This window comes from Amblyraja radiata, chromosome 13 (genome assembly GCF_010909765.2).
Source record: "Amblyraja radiata isolate CabotCenter1 chromosome 13, sAmbRad1.1.pri, whole genome shotgun sequence".
Classification (NCBI taxonomy): domain Eukaryota; kingdom Metazoa; phylum Chordata; class Chondrichthyes; order Rajiformes; family Rajidae; genus Amblyraja; species Amblyraja radiata.
Genome location: NC_045968.1, coordinates 44223069 through 44237360, shown reverse-complemented (window position 1 = coordinate 44237360; position 14292 = coordinate 44223069). Strand labels below are relative to the sequence as shown.

Genomic DNA, 14292 nt, shown 5'->3' with positions numbered 1-14292 from the left:
GCAGGCTCCGATGGTAAGTCCACGGCCCCGCGGTGGGACTCAAAGCCAGTCTCGAGCCGTCAGCTCCATGTTGTTAGGCTGCAGAGCGATCGGAGATATGATCCTGAAAAAAATCGCATCTCCGGCAAGGTAAGAGATTGAGAAAAAAGTTCCCCCCGACCCCCTCCCCCACATAAAACAAACCAGAGAACATTAACACATACTTTTAAAAACACACTTAAAATAACAAAAAAGATGAAAAGACAGACCGACCATTGGCGAGGCTGCCATAATCACTACTGTATTACTCTTAAGAAAAACATTTGAAGCAATGTCTTGAATAACATCTACAGGGTTGCCTAGAGCTGAGACTGTTTACCTACATAGAACCATCTTTATGCAAGGATAACCCAAGCCAGCAGTGAGTTTCCTTCAGTGTTGCCAGTGTTTCTTGATGCCAGACGGTAGACACAAAATGGCTTATTGATGCCACACTGGGTCAAACCCTGACCATGTCAAGGCAGCCACTCTGCTCACTTTATGCTTGCAGAACGCCGGCTGATCAATACGATCAATATTAGTGGGTGAACTGTATTTGACAGCTGTGTTAATAGTGTCTCTTATACCATTAGATTGAAGCTTGTGATTTTTGTCAGCGCACTAGGTTTTTTGTTGTGAAGATAGACACAAAATGCTCGAGTGGAAGGAATGGGCGACGTTTCGGTGACATTTCTTGTTGTCTTTGCTTACTCAGAAAATGTAATTTGTTTGATTGGCTTAGATGATTGTGTGCTGCTTACACTAATTATATGTATTGTTGGATGAGCAGGTGCTTATGAATTGATCACTTTGGTATATCCAAAAAACAGTTCCAGTGCCCTGGAGACTAATTGAGCAGCAGTGTTTCCTGGCAATTCATTTAAAGGCTGCCTGGAAAATGCAACATCTCTCCACACAGTGAATACATACTGAGTGAATCAGCATCGAGTGAATTTAGACCACAGTTGTAATTCCATAACATTTTGCATCACTTTACCCACTATGCTTCAATTATATTTTACTTTTAGTCTTTCACTAAATGAAAAGGTTCTTTCGTATTTCCGGACTAATTATGGGGGAACTTCTTTACTCAGAGAGTGGTAGCTGTGTGGAATGAGCTTCCAGTGAAGGTGGTGGAGGCAGGTTCGATTTTATCATTTAAAAATAAATTGGATAGTTATATGGACGGGAAAGGAATGGAGGGTTATGGTCTGAGTGCAGGTAGATGGGACTAGGGGAGAATACGTGTTCGGCACGGACTAGAAGGGCCGAGATGGCCTGTTTCCGTGCTGTAATTGTTATATGGTTATATGGTTATATGTGGTAATTTAGCCCTCCTGTGGAATCAGTTAAAATTGTTTAAAATGATGCAGTTATCACCCTAAAGCTGTGTCATTTGAGAAATGGTTCTTGAGTGTCCAGTTCTCTGAATTTTATTGCTGAATATAATGCAAAAATAATTTATTTTCTCAGTGCCAGGAAGCTGCCTTATTATAGGGTGCAGCATTTTTTTAGTTTAGTTTAGAGATACAGTGTGGAAACAAGCCCTTCGGCCCACCGAGTCCATGCCGACCAGTGAACCCCTTTACACAGGCGCACATTACACACTAGGGACAATTTACAATTTTTGCTGATGCCAAGCCATACCTGTACATCTTTGGAGTGTGCGAAGAAACCAGAGCACCCATGGAAAACCCACGTGGTCACAGGGAGAACGTACAAACTCCGTACAGAGAGCACCCATACTCGGGATCGAACCCGTGTCTCTGCCGCTGTAAGGCAGTAACTCTACCGCTGCATCACTGTGCTGCCCGAATTGTCGATATTGTAAACAAATTCACCTTTTTCTTTCCAATTTATCATATTTATATTTTAGTGTTTAGCAAGTTGTAGAGTTAGAGAGCACGGGAACATGCCATTTGGTCCATCATGTCCATTTTAACCATAAAGTACCCATCTACACTAATTTCATTGACCAACACTTTGGGTTTTATGCCTTAAGGATTCATCTGCTCATCCAGATATGAAATGTTAACACTTTACGTTCATCATTTTCAAATTCAAATTCAAGTTCAAGTTAGCATTTATTGTCACTTAACCAACTAAGGTACAGTGACATTTGAGTTACCATACAGCCATACTAAGTGAAAAGAACACAATACACACATAAAATAAATGTAACATAAACATCTGCCACAGTGGACTCAACATTCCCTACTGTGATGGAAGGCAATAACCCACTGGGTGGAAACAAATCCCTCAGATCCCTTCGGACCTTTCTCTATGCACCTTAACCCCAAGCCTTCTAGTTTTGGATGTCTCAGCTCAGGGAAAATGTTTCTTGCTATCTATCCTATTTATGCCCCTCATAATTGTCTAGTCCTGTAAAGCTACCGCTCAGTCTCCTGCACTTCAGTGAGAACAGTCCCAACCAATCCAATCTCTCATTCTAACAAAAGCCTTCCATTCCAGGCGACATCCTGGTGAATCTCCTTCTAGTGTTATCACATCCTTTCTATACTGCGGTGACCAGAGTCACAATATTCCATATGTGGACTAGTAGGATGACTAGGAGGGTCGAGGAGGGACGGAGAGAGAGGGAATGCCAGTCCTTTTCGCGATTAGTAAGCTCACCAGTGCTCTCTTTCTTCTTAATGATGTTCCAAGCAGTTGATTTTGGTAAGCCTAAGGTTTGGCTGATGTCTCTTGTATTCTTGTTTCTCAGTCTCATAATGGCTCCTTTGACTTTCATTGGCACAACTTTGGTCATAATGTTGATAAACAGTAACAAACGTTTCCAAAGGAGATGGAAAGACAAGGCGCTGCGAGCTCTCTTCTACCTGCATTAAGGAGGAAATTAAACACACCGGAGCAATTACTAACACCTGTGAAGCCATGTATCCCAAACATTATGGTGCCCTGAAATGGGGGGGACTATGTATAAACACAGCTGTGATTTTTACATGGTGAAACAAAAATGTATAAAAATACCCTTTAATAAAATCTGACAATGTGCACTTTAACCACATGTGATTTTTTTTCTATTACAAATCTCAAATTGTGGAGTACAGAGGCAAATAAATAATATTCAGATGGGGGACGGAGGGTGGAGGTTGCAGCAGGAGGGTAGGAACTAGAATAAAGGTCCGCCAGCCATCAGCCTCACGTGGTCAGGGATAACCGAGCCCCAGCAGTCCCCTTCCTTGCTACCCATAATAGACAGTGATAATTCTCATCAAGTCCTGGCAATTTAAGACATTGAATACCACAAATATCTAAAATGAAGGGTAATAGAACAATTAATCACCGTGGTGGGTTGCAGTCTGGCACCATATGTGGAAAGGTATCATGGAGAATCTAAAATAACATTGTGGTTAAGTTACTAAATTAGGAGCCAGAGCCCTGAATATTTGATCAGGAGACCAGGCTCAAATTAGAAGATGTCAACTTCGAAACTTTAAATTAAAGTAATTAAATAAATTTAGGGGAACAAAAATAGTCTCAGTAATGGTGACATGAAACTACTGGATTGTTGGTTTTAAAAAATACCTCGCCATTTTAATGGGTCTGGTTTAGATGTGACTCTGTCTAGACCCACCAGTTTAGTTGACTCAGTTGGGGGCAATAGATATTAGTTGTATTTCATAGTTTATTTTACATGACACATTGAATAGAAGAATATCATGCATGAAGGCGGTTCCTTTCAGGGAGAAGTTAAAGTTATACTTTGGGCTCAAGATTTTATTGCGAACATTTGGAAGAACGGAAGGATTTGTAATGGGCAGCCACTTGCAAAGAAATGCCAAAGGGCCAAAACCAGTGGGAAGAGAAAATCATCTGGGGAAAAAAACATGAGAAGATGGAGCTAAACTTGTGGCTTGTCAGAATAATCTTAAAAACAACCATTTTGAGCCAGTACTGAGACGCTAGGGCCCTTGAGTGATGCAAGAAACCAGATTCAGTTCCAAGTCTTTCTGCATAAACAGAAACAAATACCCTAGATGGTCCCAATCTGCCAAATAATATTTATATTCACTGAGTGTAAATATTCTCTGGATACGGATAATTTCATTTCGATGGAATTTTGAACATTAAAATGTGTAATTTCCATAATCTTAAAGCTGACGTTATATTTGTCCGGCAAGCCTAGTTTCTGCTTCCACTGGACAAACCCAGACATTGTTTTGATTATGACAATTTTCTCGAGAACATGCTAATGTGTAATTTGTCTCTAGGAATGGTGTGGTCAGATGTGAAGAGACTGTGGTATGATGGACTTGAAGACTTTCTGGAAGCGTCTCGAAATCAGCTCAGTTTTGTCATGAACTCCTTGTATTTAGCAACTTTTGCTCTCAAGGTTGTGGCTCATCACAAGGTAAACAAGACATGTGGCGAGAAGGGCGCGTTTATAGTTCTGTCAGGATGTGAGAATTGCTGCTATGTTGCAAAAATGAGAAGCTGGCACAGAACTTGATTGAAAATACAGTCATTCAATTTACAAAAGGGATGCATCTCTGGAAACCGTACTATTAAGCAAAATTTCATAAATAAAAGATACTGTGCAAAGTGCACAATACTTTGATACAGTGCGTTCCAGTGGGCAGAGAGTGATGTGCTGTGTCATAGCAAAACATAAATTCATAATTCAAAGACATGTCCATAAAAGATCAATGGCATTACAGTGAAAATTCATAAATTAAACAATTGAAAATTGTGCAGTACTTTTTATGGATAAGTAGATGACAAATTAACAATTAATTAATATGCGATGTGTGTTTGGATATCAAAATAATATGTTTTGAAGAACCAAAATGGGTTGCTCTTGTTATTTAACTTGATTTTTTAGGGCTATTCATTCCCCTGGAGTGAGGGCTAGTGGCTTGTTTGTGAGCTCTCTGTCAAACACTAATGGGCCCGTCTCACATTAGGCGATTTGTTTGGGCTACTACAGGCGACTGCCGCAAATTTTTCAACATGTTGAGAAATTTTCGCCGACAGTGGCGACAATTTTTGCTGTCGTAGGTTGTCATAGTTTGACGTAGGTGATGTCGTAGGTGTTGCCGTAGATTGTCGCCAGGTGTCGTTGGTGAATTCCATTAAAACTAGTCCCTGGCAGTGGCCCAAAGAGCCGCCTAAGTGGGAGGCCCATAACTGCTGGAAAAATGAAGCAGCTGCTTGTGATTTTAATTGGATTTTTTGCTCCACCTTTGAAAATTGACTTTGTGGCTTTGCCCCTTCCTTGTGTTGTGCACCTTGACTGGAAGGCAAATGGAAGAGGAGAAAGTTCTTCTCGTTCCAGAAAGTGGGTAAAATCCTCTGCACCCTTTTCAAAGCCTCCACAACTTTCCTGTAATGGAGCGACCAGAACTGCGTACAAAACACCAAATGCGGCCTAACCAAAGTCCTATAAAGATGCATCATGACTTCCTGACTCTTATACTCAGAGCCCTGATGAATGTAGGCAAGCATATCATTTGCCTTCTTTACAACTTTATCTACTTGTTTTGCCACTTGCAGGAAGTTATGGCCTTGGATCCCAAGATCCCTCTATACATCAATGCTATTAATTGTATATTTACTATGCAATTTACTATTAATTGTATATTTTCCCCTTACACTCAACCTCCCACACTGTAAGACATCACAATTGCTCAGATTAAAATCCATCTACCATTTTTCATTTTTCTGTCATTGATCTATATCCAACAGTAAACTTTGGCAGTCGATCTCACAATCCATGACCTCAGCAATCTTGGGGTCATCTGCAAATTTACCAACCAACCTCCAGCCTGAATATTGTCCTTCCACCACAACTCAGACTTCCATCAGTAAGCCATTTATAGAAACATAGAAAATAGGTTCGAGCCTGCACTGCCATTCAATATGATCATGGCTGATCAACCAACTCAGTATCCTGTACCTGCCTTCTCTCCATACCCCCTGATCCCTTTAGCCACAAGGGCCACATTTAACTCCCCCTTAAATATAGCAAATGAATCCATACGACCAAGTTACCGTTAATCTTGTGCATCTTAATCTTCTGGATCAGACCACCAAGGGGGTCTTTATCAAATGCCTTGCTAAAATCCATGTTGCCAACATCCATCGCCCTCCCTTCATTGATCATCTTCATCACCTCCTCAAAAAGCTCCAATAAGTTAGTAAGATATGACCTGCCACGCGCAGTCACACTGACTCTCCCTAAATAACCCATTCTCTTTCAAATGGGAGTAAATCCTATCCCGAAGAATTCTCTCCAACAGGACATTTTTAGGAGGCTGAAGATTGAGATGTCGGAATTGGAGTGCCTAATGGCACCTGATCACTGTCAGTATTACAGTGGTGGTAAAGGAGTTCAAAATATAGAAACAAGAAACTGCAGTTGCAGGATTACAAAGTGCTGGAGTAATGCCCCTGTCCCACTTAGGAAACCTGAACAGAAACCTCTGGAGACCTTGCGCCCCACCCAAGGTTTCCTTGAGGTTCCCAGAGGTTTTGGTCACTTTCCCTAGTGGTGGAAAGTGGTTTCCGCGTAGTCGAGGCTTCTTCTATGTTCCTGCGATTATTTAAAAAAAAACAAAAACCGGCCTCGACTAAAAATAGGTTGCCGTTTGGTCGAAGCCAGTGGAGTGGGGTTGCTATTTACTTACAGGTAGTCAAAGGCAATCCCCTTCGCTGACCGGCCATTTTGATTGGCTCATTGGAGTTTTCAGCAAAGATCCTGTAAGATCTTTGGTTTTCAGGACCTAGAAGATTTGCCAGAAGGTAAAATGCCAGCTAACTTTATTAAACTTCTTAAAACTGTCTCCACTCCTTTTCTCCCCCCTTCTCCCCCCTTCTCTCCCCTTCTCTGTCCTTCTCTGTCCTTCTCTGTCCTTCTCTGTCCTTCTCTGTCCTTCTCTGTCCTTCTCTCCCCCCTTCTCTCCCCTTCTCTGTCCTTCTCTGTCCTTCTCTGTCCTTCTCCCCCCTTCTCTCTCCTTCTCTCTCCCCTTCTCTGTCCTTCTCTCTCCCCTTCTCTGTCCTTCTCTCTCCCCTTCTCTGTCCTTCTCTCCCTCCCTCCTGCGCTCTCTAAAGGACTTACCGTGCTCTGTGGCAGCCGTTTACCCTCCTCTTCATCGCGCAGACAGCGCTCCTCCGCTGTCCCTGGCCCCCCACCTTCCGTGTGTGTGTGTCTGTTTGTCTGTCTGTCTGTCTGTCTGTCTGTCTGTCTGTCTGTCTGTCTGTCTGTCTGTCTGTCTGTCTCTTCAGTCGAGGCGTTCCAGGCAAGTCATCAAAACCTCTGGCCACTCATGGAAACCTTGGGTGGGGCGCAAGGTCACCAGAGGTTTCCGTTCACGTTTCCTAAGTGGGACAGGGGCATAAGTCAGTGGGTCAGGCAACATCTCTGGAGAACCTGCCCCTGTTTTAAAGGGCTAACATTGTTCTCTGCCCCCAACACATGTCTGCAGAGACAGATTGAAAGCTGGTTGCTACACAATAACGTATTGAGCATGGACCTATCTTAGCAATTTAGTTGAATTTCACTGTTATTTGCTTATGCATGCCCTGATCTGGAATGTAAAGTTTAGGCGTGACAATTTCTAGCTTTTTTGCATGGAAGTTTGCGCTTTCAGTGTTCTTAGTATATATGGTTTGTTCCTTTCTGTGATTCATAAATTTATGCAGAGATTTACTTGCTCAAAAATAACACATCTGCAGTACAGAGAGCTTATGTTTGCTTTTCACTTTTCAGATTGAATATGTGTGAGCACCAGCCTAATTTTGCACCAAATCCCTTTGAAATATCTTTTAAGAATCAGAATGGGTGTCTTAAATAAACAAGATCTATAAATCTATAAATCATTTTGTTCTTCAACAAGCACAAAACTTTACTCCCATTATCCTGTATCTGTACACAGTGGATGGCTCCATTGTAATCATGTATTGTCGTTTCCGCTGACTGGTTAGCATGCAACAAAAGCTTTTCACTGTACCTTGATACATGTGACAATAAACTAAACTAAACTTCTTTAATATCTCTCTAGTTTCATGCCATTGGAGATCGGGAGGATTGGGACGCTTTTCATCCCACTTTAGTGGCAGAGGGTCTCTTTGCTTTTGGGAATATTCTCAGTTATTTGCGGCTTTTCTTCATGTACACAACCAGTTCCATCCTGGGACCACTGCAGGTAATGAATGCATACTTATTAGTCTATTTATTTGAAACCAAAGAGTAGATGTCTCTCTTTAAGCACAACAGAATGTGCAGGGCACGGCAGTACGGCCAGAGTCAGGCGGAGGCCGAAGCTGGTTGATATAAAAGTCTTCCATTTATCAAGGGAAACAGAAATTCTCTTGGAGACCCTCTGAGTGAAATCTCCCAAACTTAAAATACATTAAGTTTTTATACTATCTTAAGATCAACGTAAATAGCAGGTGATTCAAAACAATTTCAATTTCAAACAATTTAGATATTTTGGATATTTTAAGTCTGACAAAAGATTCAATGGAAATGCTCATTTAATATAAAGCTGACAAAACATCCCAACGAAGGTTGACACAAAAAGCTGGAGTAACTCAGCGGGACAAGCAGCATCTCTGGAGAGAAGGAATGGGTGACGTTTCGGGTCAGGACCCTTCTTCAGACTCGACCCAAAATATCACTCATTCCATCTCTCCAGAGATGCTGCTTGTCCCGCTGAGTTACTCCAGCTTTTGTTGTCAGTGTAAACCAGCATCTGCAGTTCCTTCCTACAGAAAACATTCCAGCACCCTTGCTGGTTCAAAGTACTTCCTACGGATGGTCAAAAAGCCTCTAAGGACAGGGAACCCATGCACCCATAATTAGTGTTGTGAGGGCTAATTTTCCTTCACAAGTATCCTATTATTGATAGACGGACAAATATCCTCATGACCATACTTGATGTGCCAAGTGACAAATTTGTCAGGACCAGAATCTTCCTTCATCTCTATCACACAGGTGTGAAATAACTTAAGCTGAAGATTTCTGGCATGATATAGGCCAATTGGTATACTCTATTGTCTTGCATTTGGCTGATGCATATGACAAGAAGTCATGGTTATGTGAGTAGACCTTCTGTCTCGTTACAAAGCTGTCCTTTTAATTTCAAACTGATTACTGCTTTCACGGTACATTGGAACAGATATTTTGAAAATCAGTTCCTGTTGTGAATTAATAACTGCTGCTTCCAAATGATTTTATAAACCTTGAATTATCCCTTACAGGCAGGTGGTTAGCACCAGATCTCAATTAATGGTACCCCAAATGGACCTGACGTATCTGAGTGTCTGTGGGGTGGGTCCGCTTTCCTTCTCTTTGGGTGGCCTCTCTGGAGTGGCCTGCCTTGCTTCACCTAGTAGCATACACAAAACATTGTATGTATCTTCCTTTTCCTTTTCCCAGCATCTCAAATGCCGTCTGTTTTTCCACATGCTACAGTTTATTATTTTCCCCCCATAGTTATCTTGTATAATTAAAAGTTTTTTATTAAATTAAGAAAACTTTCTTCATTTTATTTCCTCTGCACCATACATTTCTGGGTATGATCTGAATTGCCTTCCAGACTTGCTTGAAACTGACTGATAGAGGTTCAACAGGTTGTTGTCCAGAAATTTAACCCTTAATTTCCCTTTCCCCCACCTTGGCAAAGCCATAAATGTGATGTGCAATGTTTATTTATTTAATTGCATGTTTAGAGCATTAACTATTGCCATGCGTCTATGTAGGCGGCAGTAAGCCATTTTGATTTGTGAGCATCAGCCTGACTTGAATTCTAAATCTTGGAAGGAAACAATATGAATATTGTCCGGTTGTACTTCTGCCATCACCTTTAGTCAGACTAAAATCAACAGTTTATACAGTGAGCACTGTTAACCTAAAAATATTTGCACTGCAAATATTTTGAGACTGGCTGAGTTTCTACCTGAAGCCTCCAGGATTTTGTGGTCAATTTGTGAGTTTATCATTTTTCTTTGTAAAGAATTTCTGTAGCTGTGTTACGGTATCTGACCTACAAAGATTAGGCTGACAAATGTAACAGTTTATTTCTCAGTAGCTCATTGTCTAATATGACACCATATTGTGATGAAGAGGTGGATGGCCTTATTCTTGTAAGGTTATGAATTGCCTTCCTTATGACTATAGATGCATGGCATTAGTTTAGAGATAATGGGAAGGACTTCACAAGCTGAGACACTTTCTACACTGCAATATACAAGTTTTTGAGTGATTTTTGAAAGAACGTTGGTTGCCTTATCTCGATTGTGACATTCAAGCTGAGTCTTCCTGCCTGCTGTGCCACTCCAATAGTGTCATTGTTGTAGAACATTCTCAGGTGTTCTGGAATGGCTCTGTCAGAAAAATCGTTCGAACAGCCAATTTCTAGATCAATTTTCTGTTTGGCCTCTCAGGTGATGTTTGCACTGAACACAATGCCAAATTAAATTGATCTCTTCTGCCTGTACGTGATCCATATCCCTCTATTCCTTGCACTTCCATGTGCCCGTCTAAAAGCCTCTTAAACGCCGCAATCGTATCTGCCTACACCACCACCCCAGGCAGTGTGTTCAAGGCCCCCACCACTCACTGCGTAGAAAAAACTTGCCCTCGCATCTCCATTGAACTTTCCCCCTCCTGCCTTAAAAGCTATGCCCCTCTAGTGTTGGACATTTTCACCCTGGGGAAAAGGTTCTGACCGTCTATCCTATCTATGCCTCCCTTAATTTGATATGCTTTATGAACATCATCCATCTATGGCACCATTTGAAGAGAGAGTTGTCCGTGTACTTTGTGCTATAATTTTCCCATAATCAACATCATAAAAAATTTTTTATCCCCGCATATTCTTCTGTGATCAGCACTGAACCAGTACATTCACTTTAATGGTAATGATAAAGAGGGAGGAATGCTGGTCCCTGCAATTCCCGCAGAATGTTTGCCAGGTTCCAGTGTCTATTCTGTAGCCAATGTGCTCAATCATTTCCTGATATCAGTAAGATCATAACATTAGAAATGCGAAACCACAACACAATGTTCCCTGCATACAAGGCAAAGATGTTATCAAGGATGAGACGGAACTAAATGACCCACTCCCTCTCCCCACACCCCCCACACACCCCCCACACCCCCACTCCCACACCCCCCGCCCCCCCACACCCACACCCCCCCCCCCCCCACACCACCCCCCCCCCCCCCCACACCCCCCACACCCACACCCCCCCCCACACCCCCACACCCACACCCCACCCCCCCCCACACCCCCCACCCCCACACCCCCCCCACACCCACACCCACACCCCACACCCCCCTCCCCCCACACCCCTCACATCCTAGAACTCTGCCGTCGGCCTGTATCATGTCATGAATGATGGTGCACAATTAGATTACTGACAGGGCAACCCTATTCTCCATAATTGAGGAGCCCAATTTTGAGTAGAGAGCTATCTCTGCCATTGGACAATCGTGACTGTTCTTGGATTTTGCTCACACCATGCACTTCCAGTCTTCATTAAAGAATGAATGTTGCAAGAAGACTGAATTTCTGAGGTGAAGTGAGGAAAAACCGTTCTTTATGTTAAGGCTGTGTGTAACCAAATCTGGCATCAAAAATCCCAAATAAAATTGAAATGATAGGATTAGAAGGAAAAAACTCAAATAGCCAGAGTGATATTTTACAGGCCACTGATTTTAGACTTCTTGGGTAGAATCTTCCAAACCTGCATTTTCTTTCATGTAGAAGGATGAGGTCAGCTTGTGCATGTATCCATCATCAATAACAAGTTCTTTCACAAATCTTGGTTGGGAAGCATTTCCATCACTTCATTGTTACCAGGTTGAAATCCTGGAACTCTAAGCAATGAAACAAGAGAAAACTGAAGAGAAAAACATCTTCTCCTAAAGTGGCAGCACAGTGGTGCAGCGGTAGAGTTGCTGCCTTACAGCACCAGAGACCCTAGGTTTGATCCTGCCTACGGGTGCTGTCTGTGCGGAGTTTGTACGTTCTCCCTGTGGCCGCATCGATTTTCTCCGGTGTAGGATAGCGCTAGTGTACGGGGGTGGTGGTGGGACTTGGTAGGCTGAAGAGCCTCTTTCCATGTTGTATTTAAAGTCTAAAGAACCTTCACACAATAGTTCAAGATGGTAGTTCGCCTTCACTTTCTCAAATGTAATTCGAAATGATGAATAAATGCTCCCTTTGCAACAATCCTGTGATTGCAAAAGAACAGAATAATGCTAACTTTATCCTAGACAACATGGAGAAGGTAGGCAGTGGAATTAAGATTCCAATAGATAACCCGCCACATCTGCTGAGGACTGCAGGCACAGGGGAGGTGGACTGGGTACATGCCAAAGCAATATTGTGAATGTCATTGAAAATTGCATATTGACACATTTAGTGGTGCAACCAGAGATGCTGCCTCACCCGCTGAGTTACTCCAGCATTTTGTATCTACCTTCGATTTAAACCAGCATCTGCAGTTCTTTCTTACACATAGATATTTGAATTGTCGTAACCACTCATCTTCCCCTTTTAGTTTCCAATCCTGACGACATTGTCGTTCTTCAATATTTATTTTCAGTTTGCTTTAAAGAAGAGAAAGATGTGGCACTCTCTGGCAGATCTGTGAAGATTCCAATAATTGTATAGTGCAGTTATAATTCACAATGACTAAAATCACTAGGAACACTGCCATAATGAACATGAAGCACCAGACCACAGACTAGTTTCTGATTTTAGAATTCTAAAAATAAATAGGCACCAGATGGCTGAGTTCCAGTTGGCTTATGCGCTTGTAAAATATTCAAAGATCTGCGCATTTTTTTAAATTTCAGGCAACTTCTTTCACAGTCGAAATATCCCATTTAAGATGTTATTAGTTGCATAGTAACCACTATTCACGAACCCGCCCAGCACCGCCCTCTACCATCAATCACCACATCCTCCCTTTTAAATACTGTCAAGAAATAATCAAGGGCTCACCATAAAATGATTGGCTCACACATTCATGTTTTATCATCGGTTCAATATAAAATGCTCATTGGGATTGAGTTAAGGTAAACCAGACCATCACAATTAGTAAATAAGAGTTTTGACATTCACTTTCAAAATAGCAAAGATATATAGGTCCAAATCTGTCGTGCACGGTTTTGACATCTGTCTTACTGATAATTTAACATTGTTCGGAAGACAAACAGTCTTGTTCGGAAGAGACAGTAACGCTAAGACTTTTGCCTCCATCACAGTGAGGAGGTGTTTGGTGAACTCACTGTGGTGGATGTTAATTTGTGTTTATTGTGTGTTGTTATTATTACATGTATGGCTGCAGGCAACAGCATTTCGTTCAGACCGAAAGGTCTGAATGACAATAAAGAAATCTAATCTAATCTAATCTAATCTAATCTAACTGTTTATACCCAAAAATATTCATAGTGGCCCTTAGATTTATGCTTCTTACCAAATTTGGGTTGATGAGGCTTTGTAAGTTTACTCTTGCTAATTTCATTCAATTATTATTGGCAGATAGAGCTCATCAGCAAATTAACAAAACCCTCACATTTGCTTGACATAAACAACATGTAGGCCAGTCTGTAACAATGACACCTTTATAGTGAGATGAATAGCAATCAATATATGACACAAAGTCGTGGAGTAACTCAGCGGGTCAGGAGCATCTCTGGAGAACATGGGAGGTAACGTTTTGGGTTTGGACCCAAAACGTCACCTCCCAGTCTTCAGACTGTCACTTAACCATGATCTCTTGAGATACTGCCTGACCCGCTGAGTTACTCCAGCACTTTGTGTCTTTTTTTGTAAACCAGCATCTGCAGTTCTTTGTTTCTACATTCTTCAGCAATCAATGCATTACTTGTATTATTTGAGAGAGGATTGTTTTCCTGAACGTGGAGAAATCCCTGCACTGCTTCAGATAACATTATAAGAACTTTAGCATTGGCTTGCTGAATTGGGGATCTCGGTTTAATGTTTCTTGTTTGATTGCTCCAGTAGAGTCAGTAGAATTAAGAATCCAAGTCTTTCTCTGTCTCCCCACAGTAATTTCTTAACCTTGGTCAAAGAAGTAAAAGAAGATCTCAAGGAAGATTCAAGCCTGCTCTCTTTGTTCTCAGTTGTGTTGTTAACTTTCTGAGATTTGGCTGACTGTTCATCCCTTCCTTACCCCTAATCGGGAAATGTAGCATAACACATGACTGGTTAAGAAGAAAGCTTGATGACACACAGCTAGAAGACACAAGAGACTGCAGATGCTGGAATCTGG

The 14292-nt window shown here is 41.7% G+C and overlaps 1 protein-coding gene across 1 annotated transcript in view; it reads left to right on the top strand.

The window, feature by feature from the left end:
* trpc1 (transient receptor potential cation channel subfamily C member 1) overlaps positions 1-14292 on the top strand; it is a 68144-nt gene that overhangs the window by 38247 nt on the left and 15605 nt on the right. Inside the window, exons 8-9 of the mRNA XM_033031904.1 lie at positions 4254-4393; positions 8043-8186. Coding sequence (XP_032887795.1) covers positions 4254-4393; positions 8043-8186 — 284 coding nt within the window. The remainder of the gene's footprint in view (positions 1-4253; positions 4394-8042; positions 8187-14292) is intronic.